The 13,457-nt window shown below is 33.0% G+C and overlaps 1 protein-coding gene across 1 annotated transcript; it reads left to right on the forward strand.

Moving 5' to 3' along the window:
• The first annotated feature begins 1,985 nt into the window (after positions 1–1,985).
• Positions 1,986–5,305, forward strand: LOC112502459 (F-box protein At2g32560-like). The gene is made up of 5 exons (XM_025106368.1): positions 1,986–2,812; positions 3,623–3,702; positions 3,781–3,959; positions 4,758–4,832; positions 4,904–5,305. The coding sequence occupies exons 1-5, from the start codon at positions 2,102–2,104 to the stop codon at positions 5,089–5,091; spliced, it is 1,233 nt and encodes a 410-aa protein (XP_024962136.1). The 5' UTR covers positions 1,986–2,101; the 3' UTR covers positions 5,092–5,305.
• The last annotated feature ends 8,152 nt before the right edge of the window (positions 5,306–13,457 follow it).

Genomic DNA, 13,457 nt, shown 5'->3' on the forward strand with positions numbered 1-13,457 from the left:
ATCTAAAAAACTATATTTTTATCCAAATAAAGTAAATAATTTATATCATAAACAATTTATCTATACTATATATTATGAAACATTTGTAAAAACTCTTAAAAACAATATTTTATACATGAAGTACTGTATATTGATGCATTTTACTTAAAATTCAATATTACAAGTAAATTGTGCATAAGTACAACTTATTAAAGCTATTTTTCAATTCGTGTAACTAACTGCAGATAAATATAATCAAATACATGATAAACATCTCATGTTAAATATAAAAAAATAAAATATAATTAAAATTATCATTGAATTTTAACAGAATACTTAATTATCATCCTTATAAAAATTATATTATTAGATAAAAATAAATTACTTTAGTATTAAATCTAAATTAAATTATAATAAAAAATTGAACTAAAGAAATTATATAAAAAATGAGAACTTTTAAATAGTTAATTTAATACTAATATCGATAGATTTTCTTTTTCAAATTTATATTTCGTTCAAAATAAAAATATCATCGTTTTCTAAAACCACGTAAAACCGTATTATATCGATAGAGAAAATGAATAAAATAAAACATTAAAATCGAGATATATATTTCATGGGTATCGTTCTAGTATTATGTAATATTTTTATTAAAATAAACTAAATACTGTTCTAAAAGTTATTCAATTTTGTAATAACGTTAAAACTAATCAAATAATGATAACTTTTTTGATATGCATACCATTTTGAAGATGTCGATAAGATTTATTTATTGAGATAATTTATAAACAGTAAAAAATAAATTTTAATCATATATTTATAAAAATATGACAAAAGAACAAAATGAAAGATAAAAATAAAATTTATAAAAAGGTACCCAATTTTGATATGAAAATTGAAGATGAAAGGATGTAAATGAAAATTGATATCATACTACGAGACCCAATTTTTCAAAGGGGTATAAAAAGGGCCGGCTTTTTACAAAACAACATGTTGCAAGAATACCTTTTTTTTTTTATTAATCTTTCCTAAAACAATCTTTCTTCATTTTTCAATGATAACATGCATACATTTCTTGGTATCCCGAACTCTTCTCCAACTTGGTTTCCAATGGCGGAGAGAGGGAGAGAGAGAGAGTGGCCCTGATTATATCCACACATACTAAAAAAAATACAACACCACACACACGTCAATGAAATAGAAATTTGTTTTATTTTCTTTCATCTCTCTCTATATATATATATATTTGATTGCACATAACCCGTTTGACAAAATTCCCCAAAGAGAGCGAAAGGACCAAGAGGGGAGAAGACAAAGGGGGAAAGCCAACGTATTGTCTTCTCCTTTCCTTTTTGTGGGTCTGAGCTGTGGAGGGAAATTTTGTGTATTTGATTCGTTGATGAGGAAGAATCCGGTGTGCTGCTAAGAGATCAAAAGCCATCTTTTTCTCCCTCATCACCAGTCTCCATCTCCAGCCTTTTTTTCTTCATTCAACGACAAAAGAATCCCCATAATATTCTACTGTTTCTTGGGTATATAGAAAAATATTTTCTACATTTATCCTTTTTATGCTTTAATTGTGGGTTACACTTGATTTTGATACAATCTTGACCACCCTGATTTGTATTCATTCCACATTCCATCATAATTTGTTCATATCTACATCTTGTTGGGTCTTGGTTTGAAACGGGAAGAACTTTTTAGAGATTTCTTGGATGCGCTAATCCTCTTTGGGAATCTAATCTAATCTAATCCACATTCCCTTTGATTTTTATGTGGTAACATCCATAATAGATCTCGATTGGACAATTAAAGTGGTAATTCATGAGCCTGTCATTTTCTGCAGTGTGTGTTTTATAGGCTCTTTGTTTCTCCATTGAAGCATTTTGCAAAGGATAAAAGGATAGAACTTTGTTCTGGTTTAACATTTTTTTGTTGAAGACGAAGCCCACTCCGGGTTTTGGTGGGCTTCGTCTAAACTTTAGAGAAAAAGAAGAAAACCCATAAATTTGGAAAGGAGGGGATTTTTGAAAGATCTTCTTTCTTCGTATAAAAGTTGGATCTTTTGAAGAACAGAAACGCGTGGGGTACTCTCCGTTGGGCCAATTTTTAGCTTTTAAAAATGCTGCTCTATTTTGTTACTTGCATCTCCTTCATCTTCTTCTATAGGTATTCTCTTCCCATCAAATCACTTCCACCATGGGCTCGTGAGATGAGGCTGCGATCTTTCTATTTTTTTGAAGATTTATCAATCCTCTTCCCCTTTGCTAAATCTTTGAACAATGCCCTCTTTCTAAACTCCAATTCAAAGACTAAGGAAAAGAGTATTAGCAAGTCGATCACAGATACTACAAAGCACATTGGAACCACCACAACAACAGGGTCACCTCTGTTGGATTTGCCTGAATTGGCAATAGAATCCATTCTTGAGAAGCTTGAGCCTGCTGACCTTAGTAGGATGGCTTGTGTTTCTACTTATTTAAGGGACATTTGTTTGAGTGATTACCTATGGAAACGCCACATGAAGCAGAAATGGGGTACAATTTTTGGTTCTGCTGCCCAGAGGGAGTGGCAGATGCATATTGCATCCCAAAAAGAATCAAGGAGCTGCTTTCTTGATGGTGGAAAAAGAAGAGGCTTTTTGATGGGTTATTTGTCTAAACTTTGGCCTGTTATGATGTTTAGAGCCGGCTTTAATAGTTATGGTAGTAGTGATGAAAGAAAGCAGATGAAGATATCTTCTCCGCCACCCGGTGATTGTTCCATAGTCTCGTGCTACCGGGCCCTTGAGACCGGAAACTTCTGGTTTCCTGCTCAGGTCTTCAATCGTGAGGTATCCTCGTCCTTTAGTTTATAACCAACTCCTTTATAGCCGTTGGATAGGTCAATCAACGATCAACCTTGGCTCACCATTACCTATGATACATTGGACCACAACCCTTTTTCCAGAGCATAGCGATTGATTGGCCCATCGAACTCAAGTTATAAAGTCGGGGTCTTTCACACAACAATAAAATTAAAATCGAGTTTATTGGATGCCAAAAATGTATAAATATTCTTATAATCTACTCTATACGGCTTAAATTTATTGGACGAAACCTTTCTTTGGTTTATACAAAGGTGTTGTAATAAGTTTATAAAACACATTGGGTGTCTTAACAAACTTTTTATGACACTTTTGAAACAAAGTGTTCTATTATTAGCCGTTTTACACGACAATTTTAAGAAGTGTTCTATTAACACTTCTTTTATAGGACATTTGTTTTATAAGACACATTTTCAAACAGTCCGATAAAAAAACTAATATGACATTGTTTCAAAAGTGTCCTAAATTTTTTTTAAGAAGCCCAAAAACATTATATAAACTTATTACAACATCCCAAATAGGATATGTAATTGTTTGGTCCTATAAACTTGAATCATATAAAGTATTCTATTAGGACAATCATACATTTTCTATGCTTTACGAACCCGATTTTGTTGTAGTGAAGAAATGAAACCTCTAGTCTTTGGGTTAAAGGTTAGATCGCATACATCTTACCCTACCCTGCAAACCTTACCTCCATCTAGGATATAAAGGAACTCCAATATCAATGACCATTTATTCAATGTTGATTATATGGTCAATTTCTTGGTTTTACAGAACGGGCATGTTGGGTTCGTCATGTCATGCTATGATGCTAAGCTCTGCTATGATTCTCGTACAGATACTTTTGAGGCTAGGTAGAATTCCATAATGATCTCAAAATGTTTGTTTAAATATTTGTGTAAAGAAAGTAGTAACATTTGATGGTTTTATAGATATCCACCACATGGAGCAAGGGCAGTTGCGAATGAGAGCGAAGTAACATGGGATAGGATAAGGGCACCCCCTGTTGATGCATCACCTCATGATCTTCATATGTCGGACTGTTTGAATGATTTGCGTCCCAAAGATCACATCGAGATTCAATGGAGAAGGAACAAACAGTTCCCGTATGGTATGTATACATGTCATTCATTCTACTCATACTTTTTGACATGTCATTCATTCTACTCATATTTTTTGACATGAAATTATATCTGCTTTCAGGTTTTTTCTTATCTTTATGTTCATGATTAGATCCGTTTACTTTTCTCCTTAAATTGCCTATATGGGACTTGCAGAATTCGATTCTTGATGCCTTGTTATTCAGTTTTCAATTGGAATATGATGAATAATTTTATCCTATTTTTCTGGAAAAGATTCCTCTTATTAATGATCATTTTATTTCATTCTTTATTCTATACCATATTTAGCGTGTTAAATTTTGGCTTTTAAATAGGGGCCCACTTTTACTTGGGTTTCGGGCCAGATTTATATTGCCCAAACCCACTTCAATAGAGACCTTCCTAATTACTCTTACTTTTAAAATCAAAAGCTCCTATTTAATTTTAGAATTTGTCGATCAAAAACAAAAATTGACTGTTTAATATTTTTCTCATTTGTTATTCTAAACATTTTTGTTATTTTAGTTTTGAAGATTTTCATTATGATATGAATTTTATATTTTATTTTACTTATTACTCGTTATAATTTTAGTAATCAGCGTTCAAGAAAATTAGGATGATCCTGTTTATTCTATGACCCACATTCATATCATAGGTTTTCTCTACCATACAAATAGGATCTGGTGTCAAGAATGACAATCATGTTCTTCTACAATCTGAAGCATCCTTTAATTCAAACTCGAAATATCGAAAAAAGAAGAAAAATGTTACTTTGAATGAACCAAAATCTTTAATTTATGATCTTGCAGGTTGGTGGTATGGGGTTGTAGGGCATTTACAGTCATGTGGTGGTACCGACACTTCCTGCAATTGCCACAAAAGCAGTGAGTCCATCTTACATTTGATTGGAACATACTGGGTTTGTTTTGGTTTGATATTGATCATGACATAACAGATACGGTGGTATTAGAGTTTAACCAATATGCATTTGGTTCACGATGGAGACATACGATGATCAACAGGAAGGACCATAGTGAAGAAGGAAACGAAGCGGACGGGTTCTACGGAGGAATCAGAAAACTATATAACAAGGATGAGATCTCTTTGTGGCAACAATTTTGGCCAACTGGAATCTTGGAATAACTAAGCAAACCATAATTTGTTTTTTCATAAAATCTGATAGCAAGCAAATAGATGATTAGGTTATGTGTCACATATTATATTTGAATTTTTGTAGGACTATATTTGCTAGTTGGGGTATAATTACCACAAACGTGATATGGAAAGCTCCCATTGCACCTGCAAATGTAATGTGATGGATATGTACAACTTCATCTGGACTCTGCTTTTGTCTAATCAACTTTATGAACCAATTTTCTTTCCCCATTAGATTAACGTGTATTGGTATGATTTCTTTTTTCGTGGAAATTTATATTTTTAATCTAATGATAATTTTTTTATATATATTAACCTGGATATCCAACCCGCTATGCGAGCCGACTAATTCCAAGACGATCACATGTTTTGCAAATAGCCCGGAGTCACCACATTTGAACCTCCGTGGCCACAGGGGGATTTTTATTTCTCCTTGGATTTGAACCTGAGACGTCCTGATACTTTTGACCTTTGGAGCCAAGTTCAAACCAATTAGGCACCACCATTGTGGTTAATTTTATTTGTTTTTGTATCTGTGTTGATAGACTACCCGTATATTTTATAAGTATTGATGATTTGGGATGTCAAATTGTCAATTTATATTGTAATTTTTAATTACGTGAAAAAGAAACTAAAAAATCAGTATATGGACTACTTTACTGTGTTAGTATGGTTTATGCATTTTAATGCATGTATCAGATCGTCTTATGGAGTTTAAATTAAGTCATACGTATCTAATAATAAGTAAATTTGAATTTTAAAATATTTTAAAACATGAGGTAAATGGTTTGTAATATAACTAGAAGGGTACCTTTGCAATGCAAAACAATGCATCTCAGTTTCATCTCTCTCGATTCAATTCTATGAATTATGTGGTTTTGAGAGAGCTAAAGAGACTTATGTTGTTTATTAGATATATGGAGTATTTTGTTGTCTTAGGGGTTGTTTACCTAAATGCTTAACCGGGTAAGCGCTAACCGTTAGGAGTCAACATTATAATTTATTTTACCGGGTAAGATTGTAGTACATCAAAATGGTATCGTATGCAACAATTTACCCGGTAGGCACTTACCTGCGTAAGAGTCGTCACCCTCACTTACCGAGTAAGACTCTTCATCTTTATCATTGTTCTTATCGGTTAAAATTTTTGACCTTGTCATGTTCATCCGGTAAGGAAAGTTACCCGGTAAGCACCTTCCGGATAAACGTTTAGTAAACGGCCGCTTAGCAAGGTTCAACATTTATTTTGTATAGGAACATGTTTATCATTTTGTTACGTCTTAGTTTTATAAAGTTCAAATGTATTACTAAGTTTTACGTATGTAATAATAAGCTGTAAATGCTAAATAATATAGTAACAATATTGTATGAATATAGTCACATATGAATATAGTCGTGATTGAAATATTCAAAGCCGAGTTAAAAAACTAATATATATGTATAAATAGACTTGGGATCATGTGAGACCAGCCTGTTTTCGTGAGACCCGTGAGACCAACATTTTACACTTGAAACTTCACAGCAAAATGCTGTGAAGGTGACTTTTTAAAACCTTCACAGTGTTTTTGCTGTGAAGGTTCGACTTTTTTTAAACCTTCACAATGTTTTTGCTGTGAAGGTTACGTGTAAAAATGTGGTCTCACGGGTCTCACGAAAACAGGCTGGTCTCACGTGAACCCAACCCTATATATATATATATATATATATATATATATATATATATATATATAAAGAGAGAGAGAGGGGGAGGGAGTGTTAAACTTAGTTTCAATCAGATAACAATGAATTAAACAATAAGAACAATAATTTAGAGATCAAATCATCATGTATATTGATAAACTCTCTTAATACATGTTTCTCTCTCTATAATCTCTCTCTCTAAGCTAAATTCTCAATATACGCAATTTGCGTTAGGGCCCTGCTGGATATGTAACTGCTCAAGATATTATCTTACCACCTTATCTATTTCTTACAATGACTTTTACAAAACTATTTATATGATTGACTAAACATACAAATCAAACTACAAATTAAACTACAATTAAGCACAATGTTGACTGTTGTTGACTTTTAGCTTTCACCTCTTCAATCATTAAGCTCGGTGATCTCATATACAATAATATCTGACGTAACAATCTCCACCTTTGTATTCGAGATCACACTCTTAAAAACAAATCCCTTTGTCTTCACTTCAAAAGATCTTTGAGATAAACAATCTCCCCAATGAAGACAATCAAACTTTATTATTGTTTGAAAAGACGAATCTAGAAAATAACAATCTCCCTTTTTTAACAAAGATATTCTTCAGATCAAAATCTTCACTTTGAAACAATTTTCAAAATCTTTAGACGCTTTAGAATAGTTTTCAATCTTCAACAGTCAACTAATCTTCAATAAATCCTTTTCAGACAACAGATAAGCTTTAGACATTAAGCCTCAGGCTTTGATACTACGTGTACTAAGCTCATTAACATAATATCATGAAAGAATTCAATTTTGTCAACAACTTTCTTCAAACAACTCTGATTCAATCTTCCTTTCACAAATAAGTCAATAAATCTCAATAATTGAACACCAATCTCTTCATCACATTATCTACAATCTTTAAGTCCAAAGGCTTTTCAACATTAGACTCAAAAGATTTTGAAACAAACCTTCTCATTCATGAACTATTCAACAATATGCTATCTTTAATGTTCGGTCTAGATTAACCCCAAGATATTAAAAGTTTTATAAAGTCAAGTATTGTATTGTAATATTCATTGTTTTGTAATTGGGCTTTGGGCTTTGATTTACACTGTATTGGCACCTATAAACAGGTGTCTTGGGTTTTAGAATTTATTATGAGAATCAATTGTAATCTTTGAAGTTGCTTTTTAGTTTTCAATAATAATTAGGCCGACCTGTTTGCTTCCATACACTCTGTTCTTCATTGCCAAAATCCTCAAAAAGTGTTAATCAATCTTGATTTTCTGTTGATATGGGATCTACACATGGTATAAGTTCAGAATCGAATCATCTTATTTGATACGATCATTCAAGACAACAATTTCAAGTTTGAATATGTTTTTCTTATGGAACAATACTCGTATAATGAATAGTAACCAATTCGATCCAAATTTTGGCGATTTGATGCTAATCTGATTGATCTTTGATGATAAATTGATTTTAATACCATTGTCGATCTGTTTGGAGTCAACTGAAGTTCTAATTTTGGATTAATTTGGCTGAATTGCAAATATTTGATGAGTTTTTTATGTTCGACTTTCGACCCAGTTTTTTTTGTCAATTCATGGTGTTTTTGGATGTTTTGATCCAATTTGAGCTTAAAGATTTACCTATTTGTGTTTCTGAACATGAATTGATCATCAATTTGGCCTTAATTTGAAGAAAATTTAGTTTCTGATGATTTTTGGTCGAACAATTTGGTTTGTATTGCTACATCCATGAATATCACTCGATGAAGATTACCTTTGAGCGATATTCATCAAGAACATCGCCCATTGAAGACTTGAAGGCTGTTTTGAGCGATATTTGGTAAGATATCGCCTATTAAAGATGTTAGTGATACTTGGCTATTTTGTTACTGCTTTGAACGATTTTTTAAGACTTAGGCAATATTTGATTAATTGAGCGATATTTGAGGATACCGCTCAAGAAGTGAGCAATATTTGTGTAAAATGACTAAGGCATGAACTTGAGTATATTGCCTAAGTGCTAAGCGATATTCGTGTGATCCTTGAAGTTTAAAGATCGCCAAGTGTCAAGTGATATCCTGGTTGAGCGATATCCTTGATGAGCAATATTCTTGTTAAGCGGTATTATATGGTAAGCGATATTCTCATATCAAGCGGTGTTTGCCTATGTCACTTTAGCATCAAGCGGTTTAAAGTTTTGAGCGATATCTCACATCATGTGATATTTGAGTATATAGCTCAAGCTTCAAGCGATGTTTGTTAATGCAACCAGTGTTTTGAAATTTTGAGTATATCGCCCAAGGCATAGGCGATATACACTGTTCATTGAGGAATCCACTAAGGCGTGGGCAATATCATTCCCATCTATAGTTTATCGCGCACCTCTACGAGTTGCTATTGTTCATGACCTCATTGTCCATATTTTGGTCTATGCCCAAGATAGCCCTGTTCGATATTGTATGGTGTTCTTTGTATGATATTTTCCCTACAAAAAGCATCACCAGCATTTTGTCGATAATTGACTTTTTAAAGTCAAAATTTGACTTTTTGGTCAAAATTTTCAAGTTTGTATAGATAAAGAACCGAATTTGAAAAGTTTTCAGAACTGGGTGATTGGATTCAGTATTTGATTGGACTAGTCAGAAGGTTGAGTATTTGCAATCATTACTCTGAAGTTTCCGCAAGAGGCAAGACCGTTGAGTACTTTCAATCACTGTTTAGACCTGATCAATCAGAATTTTGAATGTTTTCGATCATTGTTATGGAGTTACTAGACTTTTGAGTGTTCTTAATCATTGATCTAACCTGATCAATTAGAAATTTGAGTGATTACAATCATTGTTCTGGAGGTATGGTTGTGATTTAGAGTTTTGAGTGCCGATAATCATTCGTCTGATTAAGAATTTTGAATCCCGGTTTTGGTTATTCGTTCTTCTGAAAGTATGAAGGAAATCGGCTTATCTTTCTTGGTTGAAAACTGTTGATAAAGAAGCCATGTTCTTAATGACGCATCTCTCTGAATTTCATTGTTAAAAGGTGTTTGCTTTGATTACTCAAGCTGATATTAAAACCCCACTTTGTGAGATTATCAGAACAAGTTCTTAAGCTAAAAGCTTACTCATCTCATGATTCATAGAAAGATTCTTTGTTATTAGACTGATTCTTCAATATGGAATGTCACGTAACTCGCACATTATCTATCCTGTTGTCAGATGAATCAATATGCTTATGGGCTGATTGAGATTCTGAGGTTCATGGTTGTGTTGAGTTGTCTACAAATTAAAGCTTCCTTTTGGTGTAATAAGTGGTGTTGAAGGCACATTGAATCTTATTTTAAAGTTGAAACTGAAGAATAAGAGCTTTATTCAAGGGGGAGCTTGAAATGTTCTTCAAAGATGAGCAAAACTACATCCACATATCTCCTTCTCTGACCATTGCTGACAAGCCAAAGTCAACCGCGGTTGATAAAGCTTCAGCAATCTGCTTTAACTAGCAACGCAAATGATGATCCTAGATTGTTTAATCGATCTTCATGAATGATCAAGAACATCAAAATGGCAAATCAAGAATATTGAAAGTAGATGAATATAGAGAGAAAACTCAATCTTGAGTATGATCTTCAAAGTATCCTTACAACAACGATTAATCTCACTTAAGCACCTTAAGCTCTTTACAAAGAATACAAAAATAAACCTATTTATAGGACAAAATACAAAACACAATTACAAAGGAGAAACAAAATTGAATACAACACTTAAGCTCAAAAACTCAAACCCAACATTCTCCCCCTTTAAATTCAAGCTTGAAAGAATTGTACATTTTGTATCTCTTTTGTATCTCTGAAGCTTTAAACAACTTTAAATCTTCAAAACATTCTCCCTTTGTGGATATAAGTCTGAATCAACAATAGATTTCAGATTTGATTCTTCAAGGTATGACCTTTGACAAACTCCTTCAAGTAACTTTCTCCTTGATCAACATCTAAAAGTTTTAACTCCCCCTTAAACATTCTCCTTTTTGAACTGATAAAGATTTATCATTTGGTAAACTCCTCCTTTAAGAAACAGTAAACTCTTTTAAGAAATGATCTTCACATTCACTCCCCCTTGAACATTGCAACACAATGATCTTCATCAAATAATCAACAACTATCACAATCACTCCTTGGAAACTTTGACAAATTCCTAATCTTCAGAAATGACGCAGAAATTTTCATTCATTATACAAGAATACTCCCCCTTATGATGAAATAAGGAGCATTTACATCATACACCAAAATGAATGAACTTTGAAAGTATACCATCAATTCATAAAATGATAAACAAATATTTTCAAATTTGCTTATATAATCTTTTCAGATTATGAAGATGAGGGAAAGAACCAGATTCAACTTATGAACCTATTAGCAATCTTATAGAAAGATTGGCCTGTGAATATAACCGATATATTCAGTACAACAAATGTACTTCATATATGAGACTTTTTAATGTTCAGAATATATATTTCCAGAAATTTCTTCAAATTTGTTGATTTCTTCAACCGAATTCATTGCATTCCAGCTCTAATACCAATTGTGTGTCCCACAATATGATCAATCTTTAATAAAACTTCATGAATCAAAGGCAATCTTCATTCAAGAACAATAAGAACATTAAGAAGGGCTTGAGAGAAAAAGTCAATTGGTCAACTGTTATAAATCTCTCAAAGTATACGTATTACAATGAGCTCTCTTCTCTTATAATCTCTAACACTACAAGACAAGATGAGATCTATTTATAGGTCAAACAATAAAGCTCTAGTCAAAGTCAACAAAGACTAACAAAGTCAAACTTACTAAAAATACAATATTAATCTTTCAAGACGAATACAATTTAACTCTAAAACTCAATCCTAACAAACATATTCTGCCTCAGCAGTAGAAATTGAATCACAAGTCTGCTTCTTTGAAGTCCAACTGACTAACTTGTCCCCTAAGAACTGACATGACCCATAAGTGCTCTTTCTGTCCAATTTACAACCTGTGTGGTTAGAATCTGTAAACGCAATTAACTCAAAACTAGAATCTTTCGGATACCAAAGACCGAATTTTGTGTGCCTTTAAGATATCTTAGAATTTTTTTCAAAATATCTTTAACATATTTAGATTGATTTATGAATATGCCATTGGGGGGTTGTTTTCCTTGAAGACCTAGAAAGAAATTTAACTCACCCATCATACTCATTTGAAATTTTGATTGCATAATGTCTGAAAAGTTCTTGCAAAACTTAGGATTTGTAGAACCAAAAATAATATCATCAACATAAATTTGTATCAAGATCGTATGCTTATTTTGCTTTTCAAGAAATAACGTAGTATCTATCGCACCTTTCATGAAACCAGATTTGAGTAAGAATTGAGTTAAGGTATCATACCATGCCCTATGTGCTTATTTTAAACCATAAAGCGCCTTGTCTACGACATAGATTTCATCTGGCTTTTAGAGATCAACAAAGCCTTCTGGCTGACTCACGTAAACCTCTTCATGAAGAATACTGTTCAGAAATTCCGATTTGACATCCATTTGATATATCTTAAAGTTCTTGTGAGCAGCATATGCCAAAAATATTCCGATGGGTTCGATGCGAGCGACTGGAGCAAAGGTTTCGTCATAATCTATTCCTTCTTGTTGACAATATTCTTTGGCAACCAATCGGGCTTTGTTTCTCATTACAATTCCCATTTCATCATTTTTGTTTTTAAAAGTCCCATTTTATACCAATAATTGATTTGTCCTTCGGTCTCGATACAAGTCTCCAAACATGGTTTCTTCAAATTCTTGAAGTTCATATAGCATGGCATTAATCCAATCAGGATTTTGCAATGCCTCAGATGGATTCTTTGGCTCTATAGAACTGAGAAAGTTTACGAACAGACACTCATTGGTGGTAGCAGATCGTGTTTGCACTCTAGCATTCACATTACCAACGACTTGTGTTGGGGGATGATCTTTTGTCCACTTATGAGTACATGATAGGGGTTGAACATCAATTAAGTTGTTTTGATCATCATACTCATCAGTTACAGCTTGAATTTTATAATATATTTTAACTTGAATCTCATATTTTATTTTAGCTTGAATCTCAGAGTGTTCAACTTTATCAGTAGGTAAGATGACTCAGATTGATCAAAATCGGATTGAACAATCTCTGGTTGAGTCTATGCCTCAGCTTGAACAGGTTCGAATTCAGTAACTTCAACAAATTCAGGTTGGACAACATTTGATGTTGAACAACCAGCTTCAGATGGTCTAGAAAGTTGTGTAACTAGTGGAATCAGGACCAATGGTTCATTCACCTTGGGTAGATCAGATAGTTTATAATATGCAAGAATATCCCAAGTTATATCAAATGCTGTTTGGTAAAGGTTCCATACTGGGCTGTGTAGAAACTAACGGTTGTAGATTGAGTCCTGAACCGTGTTGTTCAGAAGTCAGCGACTCATCAAATCTGACATTGATGCTTTCTGTTGATCCTCTCTCTCAGTGATTTGATGATAATCCCTTTTAATCTATCGATGTAATTTTGTTTATGTATTTTCAGTTCCAGCGACCAGACACTGAGTATGTTCAGTGATCGTTGAGGAACTTGCTTTGTAAATCTCAGAGACAAACAATACTT

Source organism: Cynara cardunculus, unplaced genomic scaffold (genome assembly GCF_001531365.2).
Source record: "Cynara cardunculus var. scolymus isolate 2C unplaced genomic scaffold, CcrdV1 Un_Scaffold_1460, whole genome shotgun sequence".
NCBI classification, from domain to species: Eukaryota; Viridiplantae; Streptophyta; class Magnoliopsida; order Asterales; family Asteraceae; genus Cynara; species Cynara cardunculus.